This window comes from Lepidothrix coronata, unplaced genomic scaffold (assembly GCF_001604755.1).
Source record: "Lepidothrix coronata isolate B3197 unplaced genomic scaffold, Lepidothrix_coronata-1.0 Scaffold68, whole genome shotgun sequence".
Classification (NCBI taxonomy): domain Eukaryota; kingdom Metazoa; phylum Chordata; class Aves; order Passeriformes; family Pipridae; genus Lepidothrix; species Lepidothrix coronata.
Genome location: NW_016690248.1, coordinates 3,117,452 through 3,137,224, shown reverse-complemented (window position 1 = coordinate 3,137,224; position 19,773 = coordinate 3,117,452). Strand labels below are relative to the sequence as shown.

The following is a 19,773-nucleotide window of genomic DNA, read 5'->3' as shown; positions in this document are numbered from 1 at the left end:
AAAGTGACTAATTCTCCCATCAGCTTCCCATTTGGCTTTTTTTAGTGTGTACAAATCATCTCTTCCTCGGCTCATTTACTTTATCCAGCACGTTGCATCTGGAAGCCTAGATTTCAGGCTCTCATGTAATACAAGAAACGTAAAGAAAAGCCATTCTACACTGTGTATGATGTGCTGCTTTACCAGCACAGCAAAAGAGGGAGGTGCTTATCTTTGCATTCATCTGAATTACCTAAACTGAAAAATCTGGTCAGCCAATCCACAGAAATAGAAAACAATTTTTTAGGTGTAAGAAGACTAAAGAAGAATACATGAAAAGGACTGGCTTTCATGGCTTCCAAGAGCACCATGGAACCACTTCAGTGAATTAGGGGATGACTTCATCTTTTATTGCCCATAGAGTCTTCAAGCATGGCTTTAGGGTTTTATGCAAACCTGTACATTTGGCTGATCTGCAATCTATCCTTCCCACAAAACTCTAATTGTTGAAAGATTTCTCTTCTCTTTAACTAATTTAGTTTTGGTTTCTGCCATTATACACCTAATGCTTCCTCTCAGGCACCAAGTTATTGTCTCTAGACAAAGAAATCTCAGGCAGAGATTGTATTCCTAGTGTAGGTAGCACTGCAAAAAGAACAGCATTTTCAACTCAGCGTTCACCAACAACAAAAACCTAGACAATCAATATACAGCTGCTAAGAACAAGCATAGGATTTTGTGGTCTGTAAAGCAGTGTCAGAACAGCTACTGTGAACTATAATGTAGCTGTAACTTTATAATTTTTATAAGAGCGTGATGTAGAAAGGTTCTTCTGGTCAGATAACCAACTGAGACTGTAAGAGCACAAATATCCCTCAGCTTGAAGACACATCTAAAAATTCCACAATAATGGCAACACTTCTTTTTCTTTATAGCACAACTTTTTTTTCCTCCATCATGAAGCATTACTGGTATTATGTCTAGGACAACCAATACTTTTTCCATTGACAACTTCTCTCAGTCAGCAGTGGCTCTTCCATACTTGATTGATATAAAAAGATTGTACTGTGCCTTGTGTACCTGACATAAGAATGGCCTCAGTGTTCCCACTAGCTTTTCCTTGTTGAAGAAGAGATCTAACAAAATTTTATGGACACAATCTATAGGGGGAATAATTGGCAGACTGAATTGCTTATTACAACACAAAAGATGGGAGATGCAAATACAAAGTGATTCTGTCTTTTCCTTCCAACATTTACAGGCAAATCAACAAATCCTCTCATCAAGGCTCTTGGAGTCTGTTAGCTTAATAAAATTATAGAATAATAGGGGTAGAAAGGACCATGCTGCCATGTACCTGATCAATTTAAAATTGAAATTGAGCCACTGGTTTGCATAGTTGAACTATATCAGAAAAAGTCAAACACATTCAAGATTCAAAACTACGTGAGAACTCTAGAAAATATTTCAACTTTCCATATGAAGAGCAAAACTCTCTCTTTCCCTTTCCTTTTCATTATTATTATTGCTACTTTTTATTATTACTCGTATTATTATATATTACTCTCCATTATTAAACTGTTCTTATCTTAAACCACAAGTTTCTGATTCTCCTCCCCATCTCACCTAAGGGGAATGACAGAGCGGCTTCATGGCACTTTCTTGCTGGCAGAGCTTAAAAGAAAAGAAAGAAAGAGAGGCAAGGAGAGGTGAAGCAAGGTGACATGAGGCAAGGCAAGGCATGGCAAGGCAAGTGAACAACAAGCCAAGGGGATAGCAATTTTACCACACAATTGTCCTCTAGATAAAAAAAAAAACAAACAAAACAACATCAACATACTTACTTCAGAAGACTTCTAAAAGTGTACATAAATTTTGAGAGCAAAATACAGATAGTTAGAATAATAGCACTGATCTGCAAAGAATCTGTTGAGAGAATGAGCAGAAAAAAAGCAGTATTTCATACTGTATTCAGGCTCTGCCTTTTAGCTATGGATTGGATAAGTCTGTCAGTTTGGGTTATTTGAAAGAGAATACAGAGCCAAACAAGGGTATATCTTGGATAGAAAAGTTTCTACATAAGCAAGCATTATTGCAAGTGTTATAATCAATAACTGACTGATAAAAAATTAATTTCTGCAAGATGTATACTATAGAAAATAGAAAACTGCATCTGTAGACTGACAGATTCTGACCACTCACATGAATGACATTAAAAATTGCAAGCTGATTTCATAATGCACTAATTTTAAATCAAGGAGTGAGCAGGGGGTTAATTTACATGCCAAAAAGCTGTAGAGCCTTACTTCCAACAACTGCATTCTCCTAACATGATGTAGAATTTACCATATGTCATATGCCTTCAAGCAAATCACATTGAACCTCCACCCAAGTCTTTATCCTCTTTATTCAAGGAGTGTGTTTTGCTTAACTGTATCAGAATATTTAGGGGGAAAGAAAGATTTTTGTTAACCTTTGCACTGGCCCAAGTAACAGCATTTCATGAATTATATAGATTACGGGCTGTTATTTGGACTGTATCAGAGTGTCTCCCTTCAAAATATGAACTGGGTTACTTTCCTCATCCAGTTTTCTGATTACTATGAATTACTCTTCCTACATTTGGGAAATACAAGTTATGTTCCTTTTGTCTCTGAGTATCTGCAACAATCACTTAAGAGGGATGCAAAATATTAATGGAAAGTACTGCAAAGTAGGAAAAAAAACCAAAATCAACCTAATTACCAACAACTAACTACCTCGTTTGGGTAGGATTCTATAGTAAACTCCTGAGCTCAAGTTCTGTCTCTTTTCCAGGTAAGGCAAAAAACCCTGATCCGCATTCCAGCTAAAAGACCTTAATTATTTAATCGCTGACTGTATTTCTGCTTCAAGTTCAAGAAATTCTCCTGACTCCTGAGTAGAAAACTGCTCTTTAAAAGGCTATTAGGAACTCACAGGTTTCAAATGAGAAATGTCAGTTTACGGTTTACCTGAAAAAAAAACAACAAAAGCAAATTACCCATTCTCATCAACCAGCTCTCAGCACCCAGCAGCCCTTCTGCTCAAGAGCAGGCTGCCACAATTTTTGCAGGCTCATTTCATATTGACCATAGTCTGAGTGGGTTTCAGGCAACTTTCTTTTGTCCGGTTTATTTTTTGTTTCAAACTAGTCTTGAAACAGATGAAGTCAAACAACATGTAGGCAATCCATCCTTTGAAAACTCTTTGTCAGGTAATATATATTTGGATTCTGTGTGAAAAAAATCCCTGTATTTCTACCAGAAAGTGAGATCCCTAGCCATTTCCAATACCTCATCTATACAGATATACAAAAACTATGTGGTAAAACTAAGACTAATTCAAGCATTTCACCAAAGATGGAACTACACCTTCACCTGACACAGTACCGGTGAAAGACGCCTTTTAAGTTTCAAAGTTACTTTCACTGGCCATACCAGAAATTAAGGACTGAGCTGTTAAAGAAATCAAAACACTTTCTTTAAACAGCGACCAGATTTAAAGTCCAACCTAAATCATGCCTCATTGAAGAAGAAATTAAATCTCTGAGCTGCAGACAGAAGAAGATCAATAAATGAGGCCAAGATATAGTGGTCTTCAGTTGTACACAAAAGCAAAACCACCTGAAAGCCCCTATTTTCTAGCTCTCCTAGGAGAGCCCATAACGTTTGTAGCCGATGCAAACGTTCGGTAAGAAAAGAGGTCCTTCTGAATATGGTAAAGAGAGAAATATAAGGAAAATTCAGATGGCATGAAAGTCCTTTCCATCCACTTAGTTTTAATACATGCTGAGAAATATATGTCAAATGTGCTACCAAACACTTTTCTTGTCCTGGGGTGCATCAGGCACAGGAGGGCTATGAACCTGATGAAGGTTCTGGAGGGGAAGCTGTATGAGGAGCGGCTGAGGTCACTTGGTCTGTTCAGCCCAGAGAAGAAGAGACTGAGGGGAGACCTCATCACGGTCTAGAAGTTCCTCATGAGGGGAAGAGAAGGAGCAGACACTGATCTATTCTCTCTCGTGACCAGAGACAGGAACTGAGGGAATGGCCTGAATTTGTGTCAGGTGAGGTTTAGGTTGGATATTAGGAAAAGGTTCTTCACCCAGAGGGTGGTTGGGTGCTGCAACAGGCTCCCCAGGGAAGTGATCACAGCACCAAACCTGACAGACTTCAAGAAGCATCTAGAAAAAGCTCTCAGGCACATGGTGGAATTCTTCCAGCTGTCCTGTGTAGGGCCAGGAGTCGAAATTTTGATGATCCTTGCAGGTCCCTTCCAACTCAGGATATTCTATGATTCTGTGATCTTCCCATAAAAAGAGTTTCAGAAAAGTCTCATCATTAGCTTTGCCTCTGTGACTGAGAGTAAGTGAAAAGCTCACAGAACTTTTTCACGTTCGAAACAAGATTTTCTTAATTTTTCTTGGGTTTGTTTTTTTTTTTTTTTCCCCAAATAATTTCTATTAGGTAACATGTAATGACATACTTTCAATGCTCCTTAGTATCTATTGTACTGTTGCATATCAGGACACAGAGTGTCAAATTAGCTTACTAAAGTAAGGACCATCCAACTAATAGCCATTTTGAGAAGTTTGCTATAAACATCTTGTCCTACAACATACTAAATTTTCTTTGACAGAAGAAGCATCCAGTCCTACTGGAGGTAGAGTTTTGCTGCTTCAACCTCAAGAGCCTCCTGTTGTCTCCTGTTACAACCTGCCCCTGAAGGCAAGGGTAACTGAGGTTCTTGTTAATAGATCCCATGGGGTGGATCAGAGTGAAACAATACTGTCCAGTGTGTATATATATATGGTTTATTTTAGAACAATTTGATTGCAATGGAAAGAAGGTATGTAGCCACTTTGGTTATTATCTATAAAAATGCAACAATATAAAAGTATAAAGATACCACTTAAGAAAATATATAAGGAAAAGAAAGAAAGAGAAAGAAAGGATAAGAGTAGATAAGAGAGGAAAGATATGACCACCTGTGGATCCAGCAATGTGATGGTTGCAGTCTTGATCCGTCAGGGGTGGGAGAAGTCCACAAAACATAAAGTTCAGTGGCTTAGTATACCTTCAGGTTCAGATGGGAATGCCCAGGTACATCCATTGGAAGGGGAGTTTTACACTCTTGCAACACTGTGGATCATGCACAGTCCCCTGGTCAAAGGCCCCAGATTTGAGTCTGGGGTTTTTTCAGGGGTCTTTGATGGTTTAAGACCCCTCCTAAGCCCCTTAGACATGACAGGACAGCTCTTAGCCCCCTAAGACATGACAGCTGTTTCAACATCAGTGTAGTTGAACCAGTTATGCCCCATCAGAAGACCTTCAGGCCTACATGTGAATGTCCCAATACTTCTTCTGGAGTGGACATTTATACTTGGGCCAACTGTGTAAGGGAGGACATTGGCATGATAAAAAGCATTATCCCACCTCCACAAGATCTATTTCTTATCGGCCTTCTCCCTTGTCTGGCTCAAAACCCACTTTTTTGCTAAACAAAGGTTGGTTTGTCACGGTCATTCTCTTGTGGCAGGTGCACACCCCCACTGGTTTATGCGGATCAGAGGTTTCCTCACCACACACAAAAAACTCTCCTCCTCCACTTAGGTTGGGGGGTGCAAACCTGGCCTCAGCAAAGCACCCTACTGCTTTTGCAAATGGCCAACTGTTTGAGTCATTAAACATTAACATTTCAGTCTCTCATATCTCCGTACAGACACCTGCTGCTACTGCAATAACAATAAAAAGAACTCTCCTGTACTGAACAAAGAGCCACAGATCAGAGAAGATCTATTTATGCTGAAGGAGGAACTATGTTTGCAAAACCATACCAGACTATCAAGAAATGCAGGACTGTTTTATCATGCTTGAACACAAATGAAGAAAAAAAAAATCAACCATAACTTTGACTTTTCAACCCCAAAAAGTCTTCAAATATAACTTCTGTGAATACTTTCCTAGCTTTTAACATAAAAAATAACATATTACATGCCACCATATCATCATTTCTGTAGGTTAATAAACAAAGTTCAAAATATTAGTTCCTCCACAGTGAGTTCTGTTTGAGCTACCTTAGTTCCCAGTAACTATAAACCTTTGCTTGTCATCCCCTTCAAGGACCAGGAGAGTTCACTACTGAGTTTCACAGAAGTTTAATGTTAAGAATGTAAAGAAATTTGGGGCTACACCTGTACAGTTCTTTCGGATTAAGCATATCCAGGCCCAAGCCTAGACTGTGTGGTTATCTTTCTAGCAATACACCAGCTTTCCCTGCATACTCACTCAACCTCCAGAGTAACTCAGTTGAACTACCCAAACAAGGCAAAACAGATGGACGCTAGTTCATAGCTGATAGTCATCCCCTGCTGTTGAAAACTTTATCCCAAATCTTAACACTACTCATCCGAAAATCAGTATTTATAAAGAAAAATATTACATAGATGTTTAACCAGATTATAAGTCCTTATACCTTTATTTCACCATTTTATTTCAGTTTTATAAACCAAGATGGTTCCACAGCAGCAAAGTACTAGGTAGGGCTAAAATTATCTACAGTTTTCTATGTAAAACTGACCCTGTCTTGCATCTCATCTTGGAAAATACCCAGTTCAAACAAATGGAGACCATGGAAGGGCTTCAAATTCTGAATGAAAATAGAAGCCAAGCCTTGTAAAGCTAAATTAGACAGAAAAAAAAAAATAAAAAGCACTTTCAAATCCAATTCCTGACTTTGGCTTCCATGTGATACTCAGCATAAATCAGGTGACTCATTTAGGAGCTGACATATTTTTGGCATGTCCTTCATTTTTATTTAATTAAGATTTTGTCTGCTAGTTTGTTTGACATTTTATTCCAAGCATTTTACAAAGACCATTGTAACTCTAGATCTATGGAGAGTTTCAAATTTGAGAGATGCTGATATGTTATCACAGCCTATATATTTGTATGGGCTAAGATATATTAGCAACAGCACAAAAAAAGCATTTCCTTGTGCAGGACACCTAGGAAAGTATGGAGTTTTTTCTGTATGAGAAGTAAATTGATATTTATAATTTTCCTACTAAATAAGCTTATTCTTACAGTCTGTTGATACAGTTTTGCTTGCACAATGCCAGCAAACATAACCGCACAGGTATATCTTTACGGAAGAGCCATACCCAGCTGTTGATTCTCTGAGCACAGTGGGCTTTATGAGCAGAACAATTTTAATCCATACTCTATCTGATGGCTTTTATGGTGAGATACTTTGAAACAAGTCACAGTCTGACACTGCTATGTCAGCAGATTTTTCGTATTTATATAAATCTGGGCTAAACCAAAGAGTGAGTACAAGTTGACCATTCAGTGCATCAGCTATCATTGTTCCCATTAGCTAGAACATTCACACAATACCAGTTTAGCCAAACTTTTTGGAAATCCAAAAGAAACTCCCAGGTAATTTTTTTTAATCTTCCTCTTTGAAGTTAGCTAACCTAGCCGTGCCACAATCTGTCAAAAGCTTTGTGTGCTGGTCCAGTTTGGCAGCTCTCAAAATACGGGTCTAGTTTTCTCTTTTTAAGACATTCTCCTAGGCTTCCTACATTTGTTTTCACTTTCCTTTTCTTTATACCATTTTTACAGTACCATCCAGATGGCAAAGAAATGCTCAACCCTATTTACATAAATACAGTTTCAGACACCAGAGACTTAGAGAACATATTGCAGGGAAAACAGTGAAGATAAACAGATTTCAGGTGAGTGCAATCAGACAATACTGCAGTCTTTTCTTTTTTTTCTTTTTTTTTAATATACTCTACAAAAGAGTAATATACTAAATTATAGTATTATGCAAAATAAAAACTCCTAATACCTAACCTTTTACTCTGAAAACAATGAAAATTACTTCAGCAAAAGAGAAATACGAAAGCAGTAGGCTAGCACAGATCTGCACATTTCCATTTATATTGATGCAGTCAGCCACTTATGTCAGGTGAGAAACTAGGTTCCCTGTAGAATTCAGACCAAAACATTAGGCACCAGGCAGATCCTTTGCTACTGTACACATCACCTGTTTATTCAACCCATCCAGCACAGAAGAAATTCCCTAATTTATTGGTGTTTCACTTTGCACTCCCCACACAGTGCAAATTAAAAGAAATGACAGAAGGCAGTGAGGATCCAATATGTTCTACTGCCAAAATCAACTTTGGGTAACTTTGGGTCTTATAATTAGCCTCTCAGTGTGGGATATTTTAGGAGAACATGGCTCAAATTTATGCTTGGAATAGTTCCATTCATTTTCTGAGAGTCTAATTTAGCCCTTTTATTGTTTATGCTATTTCACACATTGCATATAGGTATCAGAATAAATCAGAGACAAAATCATTGACTGCATTTACCTCGATCACTATGTATGTCCTAACTGAATCACAAGCAAAAATGATTGCCTGAACTGAATTTGTCCAAAATTGTTAGTCTGATTTCAAATCAGCATTGAGAGGAGAGGCAAGCCTACATTATTCTGACCAAACAATATAGCTTGATAGCTCATCTCAGTGTCTAATGAAGTAACGTTTGCATAATGCATGAGTCCAATTTAGGAAAATTGAAACTGCTTTGCCTTAAAGATGGCCAGATGTTTACTGAGCGAGCATGTGATCAAGGGACAATTTCACCCAAAGAAATGAAGACCAAGACTGAGACAGACAAGTGATACAGAAGGAAATTTTTCATTTTCATTTGCAGTGGGGAAGACCAGCAAGCAGTTACTAAAATTAAGTAACAGGCATTATTAGTAAAAAAAAAAAAAAGCTTTTTTATTACAATATCATAATTATACTTAATACTTCATTACAATATAATAATCTCTATAAATTGAAATCCTAGGGTCATGCCTTTCTACAGTTCACAGTTTTGACCACTTTGTAATTCAACCTCAATCTGTAGGCTTTCTAGGTAATGAAAAAAACATGCTCTATATGCTGCAGTAAATACACCTGGGAGAAACATCTACCTGGAAAGCCATTTGAAAGCACAGAGCTGTCAGTGTGATATATGGAGTGTATGTAAGCAGATGGCAGTTATTTCTTTGTCTCAGTTAGCCAACACACTTTACCAAACATGAACTATCAGCCAAAGCTCACTATCCCTTGAGTTCACTAGCTATTGTTTCCAAGAATGATTTTGAGAGGCAAGGTCTGAAAACAGAGGTAACTTGTTCTTATAGGGTAAACAACATAGGTGGAAAAAAAAAATCACAAAATCTTGTGCACACGTACTCTTTTTCTTATCTAAGAGAGACATCACAAATTTCTAGCCTGTTGAGATAAACATGTTCTGGGTAAAAATAAGATACATTAATCAACAGACAATAGATATAAAGATTAGTACAGACAACTGAAGCACAAAAAGGTGCAATAGACAGGAAAAGTGACAAGTAGTTACAACTTGCAGAGGTTACCAGGAGCACAAGTTGTACAGAGCCACAACAGCAATACCTTTTTTGAGCTTGTGCTTTTCCATATTCAACACAATTATGAAATTTAGTTTCCAGGCTCCTTCTTTTGAAGAATTTAGTAATTTCTCTTGGGAAAAAGAACCAGGAGGTCTGAAACAGCATGGCTGTCTTATGAAATGTTCTGAAAATAGCAGCCAACCATTTTTGTCCTTCCTCCTCTGTTGCAGTTCCCTGTGATGTGTCACATTTGTTCTGTTTCTTGCATACAGTCTTCACAGGAACTTTTGGCTTCATAGAAGAATAGTAATACAGAAGCAGATTACATGACAGCGTGTCTATGATAACACAATGAAGGGTCTGCGTGACCAAGTGTTTTCTCTATTTTTCCAAATATACCTTTTTTTCTAATACCTGGCCTAAATTCCTTCCTTCAAACTTTGCTTTTTTAAATCTCAAATCATAACAGGTCCAACAGCCTTATTGTTAGCACATATTTTTGTTAAGACCTGAATTCCTAAAGAAGAATACTTACCAAAAGTGCCAGGAATCATACAGATTTCTTCTAAATTTCTAATCACACCCGAATCAAGCATTCACTATCTATGCAAGGAAAATATAAGAGGAGCTCAGACTGATGTAACTATTTAACAACATTGACATTTATGTTAAGATAGGCACTGTAAGAAAGAGCTTTACACCTTCAAATCTTTGTGAACCTGTTGTAATTTTCATACATCTGACTTGACAAATAGAGGGTCATGTTCACAAAGGTATGAAAGCTATGTATTTAATATCTCATATGACTAAGTTCCTTAAGTACTTTTGAAAATCCGTTCTCCTTGCAAAATATGCCAAAGCAATTGAGAGAAAGGAAGAATCATTTTTCCCTGCTCCCAAGTCTCCCAAGGAATGCAGTTTCCTAGATAACTTCTGAGCACAAACAGCTAGCCCTGGAGCAAGCACAGAAAACAGTCAGAAGGGAAGGCAGCAGTTTCTTTGGTTTAAGGATCTCCCAACAGCCTTCAGAATTTAATCTCCCAGACCCCTGAATAGTATCTGTAACTTAACACCCCCCACACTTAGTAAAATTATTATATTAGCATTAAAACATCTGTTGCTAGTTCTAATGCAGTGACTCCACTGTAGTATCTAAGATGTTTAACTAAAACACATCAAAAGCTCTATGGTCAAAAGTGTCTGCTTCTGTCTGGTACACAAAAAGCTAATAAAAGTTATAACAACAGCTTCCTCTCACCAAATTTCTTCATCATTCAAGACACATTTTAAGTGTAGAAAACAGCTAGTCCAACACAACACTGTATATAGCATAAGCACCTATATCTTAACAGTCTAAGGAAAAGCAGACACAAAAAAAGACTGAAGTGGAAATAACTTTGAGTAAGAAACCTACAAAAACAAATTAACAACCTAGAATATCACCACTTTGACTACATAAAAGTCCTTTTTCCAGAGCGAGAAAGTAATAAATCAAGACATTTAAAAAGAGGAAGGTGTACAATGTTAGGAAAAGCATGGAAGTGCTGGGATACAGATACAACCCTGCATGCTGTAGACATTTTTAATTGCAGAAATCAAGCATTTGTATTATTCTTCAGTTCAGTGTAGTCATTCAGCAGAAATACCTTATCTGTACCAGAAAAAGCATGTCTGAGAGTGCTAAAGAGTAAAAGACAACATGTTCACTAAAAAAGCTTGAAGTGAAATGTAATATAATTCTCTAAACCTTATTTTTCAGCAATGAGACAATAAAGGAAATTATGTCCAATTAGACTGATAACAAGCTCTCTTGTGGGAAAAAAAATAATTAAGGAACGTGGGTTCTTCATGGGTTTTATTCATTGCAATAAGGGTGTGAAAAATGAAGAGTATTGTTCTGATATTTAAATGACACTGATGAATAGTATTCATTTTTTACCAGCCAAAACCAAACTTACAGAAAACTGAAGGTGATTCTGTGACCCAATAAGGGTTTATATGGGGTCACACTATATTGAGTTATTTCTTCCTAACTATAAGCACATTTATAATGTCACTGGAATTGCTCTATGGATACTGTGATGGCTAGATCTGTGTTTCCAGAAAGTTATATCATGAAGTCTTAGAACAACTTGTCTTTAGTACTGCTCTATTACTTACTGAACAAATCAGCAATGTCCAGTTGCTTCCTGGATAAATCTTCATCGCTGAAAGAACTAAGGAAGACCAAACTCTCAAAACTATGGTTTAAATTATGTCAACATCATTCAGGAAGCCAATAAACAGGTCAACACAAAAGTAATTGCTCTTTCATGGAGCAATCATGGAAAGCTCAAATTCAAAAACAAAGTTGATAAACACTTGACCGCTCAAAAATTAAATTGATTTAGGCAATGTGGTCATCAATTTACCCTAAAGTAAATCAATATCCTTTACAGCAATTTAGTCATAGTTTTTCTAAACTAATTTTCCCAAATGTTGGCAATAAAGAACGCGAAGCTAAGTAGCTTTGGGCAGACAAAGAGGGCAACTGCAGTTCCTTTCTAAAGGAACTGTAACAGTGAGTACACTTACTCTAAAGCCTAAGACTTGCAGGCCCAAGAAAAAGGTTATTGAAATGGGAGAAATCAAGCTTTAAAAACTGGAACCAGACTGGAAAGGAGCTTCTTACCATTCTTTGTGTGAAGGCTAATATATTCACTCAAAGAGAAGGTACCTGTTAGATATCATAGCACTGTTCAGCTGTGGAAAAAACAGTGCTCTTCAGATCTTTTTTCAATGCCCATTACTGAGCAGATGAGACATTTAAAGTAAATTGCTCATTTGTCATACACCTTTTGAGACAACAATAAGGGTAAGTTCATCGATATTTGACTATCTTTTTGAATTCTGATATTTTTTTATTTATTTTATTTTTATTTATTGCTACACTTCAAAGAGCTCAAGCTTCATTGCAGAAAAATTATAATTCTAGTCCATCCCATTGCACCTCAAACAAGGGCGGCCTAGGGCCTTTATCCAAGTCTCTGCCTGATAGGCCCTATTTTAGTTACACAGAGTGGGGCTCTAGCAAAGACAAAAGTAGTAGCTGACAAGGTGATATACGTGAAAAAATCAATCTATGCTCATTTTTTCCCCTCTAGCTTCCTCCTTTCCAGCCTGCTTCACTTTTGAGATTATATGAGCCTCTCACAAGCTCAGTGGTGGAACACAAGTCACACATAGCTTCAAGGTTCATTTTATTACTACTGCCTCTCAGAAACGTTTTCATAGTGAGGCATTGACTGCCAGAGTTTAAAGCAACAGGAATGAGTCTGTATGTGAGTTGATTTTATCAGCAAAAAATCCATTCATCTTAAAAGTTTTCAATCGCTTATATCTTTTTTATCATGAGTGGTTCAAACTTAATGACAGTATATAAATATGCTCTGGAAACAAGAATAGTAACTTGATCATAATCTAGCAAAAAGTTTAAGTGTACAATGAGTATCTTAGTCCTCATAAATAAACAGATCCACTCAAACTAAAATTCAATCCAGGACATGAGTGTTCTCTTATGTCACAGAGCAAAAAAGGAGTCTGTAAAATTTGCAGGGAAAAATACAAATACCTTGAGGCATTTCATTATTTTAGAGATTATCTTAACTCACCAACTGGAAAACTCACTCCTCAAAAATAACAGAAACCACCTCTCTACATAATTGCTTTATAAATAGATTAGGTAAGACAGTGAGATACAGTTAGAAAAACACACTCCAAGTTAACAATAAACAGGGCATCAGCCTTGCACTCCAACAGTGTCTTGCACTATCTTGGGGAAGATGCCTGTAAAGGAAATACTTGGGGCTACACAGTGGGTTGAAAAACAGATGAAATCTGGCTACAAAGTAGCTTTGCCCTATTATGGGGAGATTCACCATGTTTCTGTAACTGCAGATGTTCTAATAATAATTTTAACTAACAAGTAAATAGGCATAAAGACTAAAATTATGCAAGAAATTCAGGCTTAATTATAAACTCTGAACAGTATTTTAGACAAGTCTCCACATCAAGACTGTTCTTTTAAATGCCTATTGTGTATAGTATAGAAGCAAAATGAGCATGTGGGCACTTTGAAACTGAGGTTAAAAGGAGTCTACCAATACATTAAGGGGTAAAATAGAGCAAAAATTGCTTTTATTTTACAACACTTAACTGAACAAAAGGGAAATACAGTGCCCATATAGATATATGACATAGCCTAGAGAGCGGACACAATAAAATGAAGTGATGAAATACATAAAAGAAACACTCTATCATAATTACCCTTTAAGAACACCTGAGAATAAAGAGATGAGCATGTATCCAGCAGATAACCAATTACTATTTTTATGAACAGTAAGTACAGTTTATAAGCTTGCTTCTCATACTGTCTCTTCAACATACATTCTGTACAGCTGTGTTAAAATGACATTTCAGTTGCAAAAACGATATAGGTGTCAAATTCTTCCTTCTCCAGCAATTTGTGCTGCAGCCTCAGATTCTCATAGCTGCTCAGTTCACACTGTATATGTGAGCACACAAAGACTCAGCCTTTGATGCCATTGACATTTAACAGTCTATGTAAACTCAGTATGCTTACATTTCTGTCCCACAAAACTACTACTAAGGGATTTTTTTTTCCCCAGCAGTTATGTCTAGTTCCCAGTATGTGTACTGGTGTCTCTTCTTTCTCTGTTCCCTTATACACAAGCTAGTAATGCTTATCTGTAGAAAACCAGGCTACAGTAAGCCACAATAAGACTAAGCTTTATAAGGCAACTTATAAACCTTCACAGTTATTGACAAGAACTGGATGGTTGACAAAAAGTGGATCATGGATTTTAATGCAAAATCATATGCTTCCTGGACAACATTCTGAATGGGAAGTATTAAAAAAAAAGACACCTAGAAATGAAAAATGAGTGATATGGAATTCATACCCCTGTTTTACAATATAAAGTATGGGGAAAAAATAAAAACAAGATTGCAAATGAATTTTTGAATTTAAAAAAAAAAACAGACCAACATTAAAAAAAAACATTTAGAAGATCCCTAACAGCAGTGGAAGCATGTTCATTGTGATTACAGATATAACAAAGCTTTTAAATACACAAAAGGTTGAAACAAAATCTTGCATGCTACAACTCAAGGTCTCTAATGACATTGTCACTTGGAACTACCTCCTAGTATCACTCAGCCTGGTTTTGCTTGTTTATTCTTACACAATCCCTATTTCTTAATATCAGGGTTTTTAAACCATGCTCCAAAGAAATCTTCTCTGTCACAGACAGAGTCACCACTGTCTATCCAGAAAACAAGTTTCTATTGTCATCATAAAGGTATTATAGTGATGAGTCTCTCATAGAAGAGCAACTACATTACTGTCTCACAATCACTCCTAAGCTTTTTTCTGGAAATCTTGAGGTTTAAAATAGACATTTTCGAGAGTATCTAGAAAATGAATCACTGATCAGACTTTTAGGTGAAGTCGCAAAAAGTCTTGCAGGGTTAGCCATATATTCCTGTGGATTATGCCATCCTTGTCACTGAACACTCTCTCTCCCTTGGTTTGAAGCCTTTTTGAAGGGATCCCTAACATTCCTTGCCCTTACAGCACTTCCAGTCTCAGTCCAAGAGGACTCACTTTTCCTTAGGTCCACAAGTATTCACATACAATTCATTTAAGATTACCTTTGCTATAAGTAGGTGTCTGATAGCAACTTTTTCCTGACTATTAAAGAAAGAGTGAGATATTAATATCCATACACAAATCTAATTATAAATACAACAGTTACTGATGTGAAAAGCTTTACTCTACAAAAATGGTTTGAACACTCAGGTGAACATCCATTGAAGAGACATCTTAATATTTTATTTTCTAGGTTTCTCTCTCTAGATGAAAATTACTGATGAGAACTGATCAGAAAATATACCTGCAGAGTTTGATCTCTAGAGCAGCTCCACATGATTTGCCCTCATAAGTGCTGCAGATTAAGAAAAAAGTAATTGAGCTAAGGTCTAAGTTTTGAACTACATGGTAGGGAAGTTCGCCTTGTATGTGTTGATGATCTCACTCTTGAAATAAAAGAAATGGAAATTAATGTAATCATCTTTCTTTTTGCTCAATCAACCAGCACGTTACTGAGTTACCTTGATAGAATAGCTCAACTTTTAACAATAATTTAGGGGAGAAAAGCTAAAAGTTCCTAATAGGATGAGCAATATAGCATATGTATATTCTAGCAAGAATTCTCTTTTTTTAATCTCCTGAAATGGGATTTTCATGCACATTCCTCTCCCTTTGAAAGTTCAGTTATAAGACCAGGTATCAGACTGAAGATGGTTCCTTCCTTTTTCTTCCTCGGAAACAGGTAATTTCCAGCTACTGTTTCTGTTCAGCTGTTTGTGTACCCGTGCTTAAGCAGTCTACGTGAAAAACTGCTTACTTAAAAATAAATAAATTATGTTTTAAATTATTATTATTTTTTATATTAAAAAAGTGTTTGATTTTTCCTTCTAGTAGACCATCACAGAGCTACTGAATACTGTAGCCAAACAGCTGAAATAACACAAATGGAGAGAAAAGCTCCTCAATCAGTTCTGCCACTGGAGAGACAAGTCATCATACAGGACAGTAACTTGAAGGTTTGTGAGGACTTCCCATCTTCATTGTAAATTTGAGACTTCAAGTTCATTTCTGCTCTCTACATAAGTTTGGACAAACTCCAAAGTAACAGAGCTTCTGGACAAAAGTTTGCTACATTTGAGTGCCTAATTAACCTCCTATATTGATAATTAAGTTTGAGAACAGAAATAAAACTGAAAAGTACTAAGCTAGTTCAGATTTAGTTTCAGTGGGATATACTGCCCACAAGCACATCTGAAATAAGGTCCATTTCTATTCAAAAGTTTAAACATAGCTTTAAGCAGATTTGAGTCCTAGAAATATCAGATACTTACATTTTAGATTTCATCATTGTTTTACTTATCATTCTGCCTCTATAGATTATATGTAGTTTTTTTCAGCTGTAAGCAAGAAATATTGCAATGCTATACGCTAATTAACTATCCTAATAAGACCATCTACTATCAAAGAGATACAGTATACTTCTTTAAAATTGATATTTGGGTGCATCTTTCTATCTTGGTGCCATAGGATATAGTTCAAGATACTCAAAGTTAATGGATAAGTATGACTGTGCCATAAGCTTCCAAGAACCATTGATTTCTTCTATTATTTTTTACTTCTTTCTACCCGAAGTGATTCTAATCAAATATTTCCTCATTATTTCACATATATTTCTAGCACCACAAAATCCTACTTAGAAGCTAGTTCAGAGGGGCAAAGAGCAAAAATACATTGAGAAGTAAGCATCCTCACCATTGTTCTCATTGTTTTTGAACAGAGTTCCCATTCTAGAGTAAATGCAAGCCAGAGAACCTTCCAATAAATCATTCCCTGCAAAAGTCATTCTGGTAGGCCATCAGGGAAGAGCAAGATAGTTATCTATTTATTAGTTCAAGAATGGAGCAGGTACTCCCATTGCTTGACATTCAGTGCTTCACATAAAATATGACCAACCCATTTCACAGTCTTTGAATATGATGACAAGGTGTTCACAGCACACAATTTGTTCTGTGTTTACTTGCCAGATTTTCCATTGCCAGGATGCATAGGAGTCCCTGACCACCTAATATTTGACATGCTGCAATTATTTACCTTCTTCCATGTATATAGGCAAAACCAAAGAATAAGGCTGAATGACCACCTTTCAAACTCAGGAGCTTTTCTTCCAAAAATACAAAACATATATGCTGTGCATTCATTCAATTCTTATATGAACATTGCACATTGTAAAACAGAAAAAGACATTGCTTTGAAGAGATTATTTTGAGAGCTGTAAGTACAGTAAGATAGTAACTGGTCCTCCATTTCCAAGCCGTGTTAAGAAAAAAATCACCCCTATTTACTAAAAGGAATAATATGCTGAATTCAAACTTGAAAGTTCCGCAAGCAGCCACAGTTACCCATAACCCCCCAGAGCTACATAAACCAGGTCGCTTTCTAAATCTGAATGTGTTGCTGCAGAACTGAGGAATGACCTGGAGTTAAGACCACAATAACTCACCAACCATAGGTTTCACTAGGTTCACTATTGTCACACTGTCACACTCTTTCAGTTTCTCCTGCCTTTACACATGCAGTACAGCTATACGCAACTTCTTCAAAATTATACTTTAGGGTTCAGGATTGTTGGTAACTCAATGAAAGAAAAGTAACCACTGAAGAGATGATGAATTTCAAATAAATATACTGTTATTATACGATGGTTTTCATTAACTCCGCATTATGAAGCTCCGTATATTCAACTGCCTCTTGAAACAACAACTCAGGAACTTCCTTGACAATTGCTTCGCTTCATACTTATTTTTCCCTAAGATAGCTATTTTACCACTGAAGACCTACCAGCATTTTGTGATAGACAACACAGAGCATAATATTGCTTGTAGGTTTGTTCTTCTCTTGATGAGACACAAAAGAGAAAAACAGAGTTATACTGAAAACAGAACTAAATCGGAATCAAAACAACTTATCTCAGTGGTATTTACTGTCTTTTTCAAAAGCTAGTATTGATGTCAAAATCAGCATAAAGTCCAGATAAAAATCTTTGTTAGCAAGTCACTTACCATATTTATTGATGATACAGGACCAATGCTGTTGACGTAAATGTCAACATCAATAACTGTTGGTTTTACTGTGGAGAAAAAAAAAATTAATATTATTTTGCAGACAACATAAGTAATCACTTTAAATACTTTCTTCCCCAAAAAACAAAAGGTGGAGTTTTTTTAGATACAACTACTGAGAAATACGGATTATGTATTTTTCAGGAAGACAAAGTTCTTTTCCTCCTACCCGACAACAAAAAAAATGACATAAATTAAAACCTGTACCACTTTATCATCATGATCCCCATTTATCTCAGCAGCAATTTGCTAAAGAACCTTTCAGTGCTACGCACAGTAGCTCAAAGTCAAAACCTCAGATGACTGACATGAAACTAGAAATAATGCAGCACATTCCTTTTTCCCTTTGTCTCAACACACAGGTCCTTTAACCTGTTTGTTCCACATTAAAAAAATCTTTCCAGACTTTTGCATCTCATCTCTCAGCCCTGAAATCCTCCTAACTTAGAGTAAAATCTCTATGAAATCTGATTAGCTAAACCTAAGCAACTCTTCTCCTTTCAATTTAGACTCATTCCCTTCAGTCCACATTGCCTTTGCACTCACTCATCCAAAGGCTTTTGAATTTGATTTTGTTTAGTCAATGCACGTTTCTCACAAGGTCTTCTATGTTTTCAGACTTCCAGTATTTAATAAGCCAAGACAAGCTCTGTACCTTTTTATTTTGCTGAGGCCACTAGGATTTATCTTTCTTTTAGCATCTTTGGAGTCAGTGTACCTCCTGAACATTATTCAGATACCTGTTAGTGGTGACATAACCTAACACTAAAATAATGCCACTCTTACATTGAAAGGCACGTTCATTTTTTTACTTATGCTGCCCTTCTTCCAACCCCAAAGAGTACATATTAGGCTCTAAATTAAGATCTAATTTGGAGATTTACTTTCTCCAGGGTTAGCTGACTCAAAACTAAGTATAAAGTATAAATGCTGTTCCAACCTGCACAGTCAGAATTGATGCAAACTTGGCCCTAGTAGGCCAACAGCTACTGTTAGAAACCTGTCTTTTCCATAAAAGCACCTATTCCTCTCCATAGTTTTCAAAAATCTCCAGAGAGAATTCAAACTGCTGAAGTTTGGGAACTATGTTGAACTTGGACTTTTTGCACCTAACCCCTAAGACCCCTAGAATGAGGAAATGCATGTACATCACTCAAAACTCAGAAAGCTTTCCTCTGGGAAACCACTGAGCAGGGAAGTGAGGAACAGTTAAATTCTGTGGTTTTGTGGGAAGTTTATCTCTGGTAAGTAACAGTCAATTTGTCTAAAGCCATCCAGCACAAAGCTAAAGACAGACAAGAATGTTCACATGTAAAGTTAAGTATATTTTGCTTGCATCCCCCGAATTTCAGACTAACAATGAGATGCCAAGTAGTTTTAAAGTACCTGAAAAGTTAAATGGTTCTAAAAATAGTGGGCATGCTTGCTTGTCATGTAAGACTTTGGTATGTATGAATCATTAAGAAGACTATATCCCATGCTGCAAAAAACAGACATTAAACTGGGTACAAATAGTGGTTAAAGATTATAACAATTCTCTCTATTTTATTAACTAATACTTCTTTG

The 19,773-nt window shown here is 36.5% G+C and overlaps 1 protein-coding gene across 1 annotated transcript in view; it reads right to left on the bottom strand.

The window, feature by feature from the left end:
• The window catches only part of GABRG3 (gamma-aminobutyric acid type A receptor gamma3 subunit), a 314,021-nt gene that overhangs the window by 278,986 nt on the left and 15,262 nt on the right, over positions 1–19,773 (bottom strand). Inside the window, exon 3 of the mRNA XM_017818520.1 lies at positions 18,148–18,215. Coding sequence (XP_017674009.1) covers positions 18,148–18,215 — 68 coding nt within the window. The remainder of the gene's footprint in view (positions 1–18,147; positions 18,216–19,773) is intronic.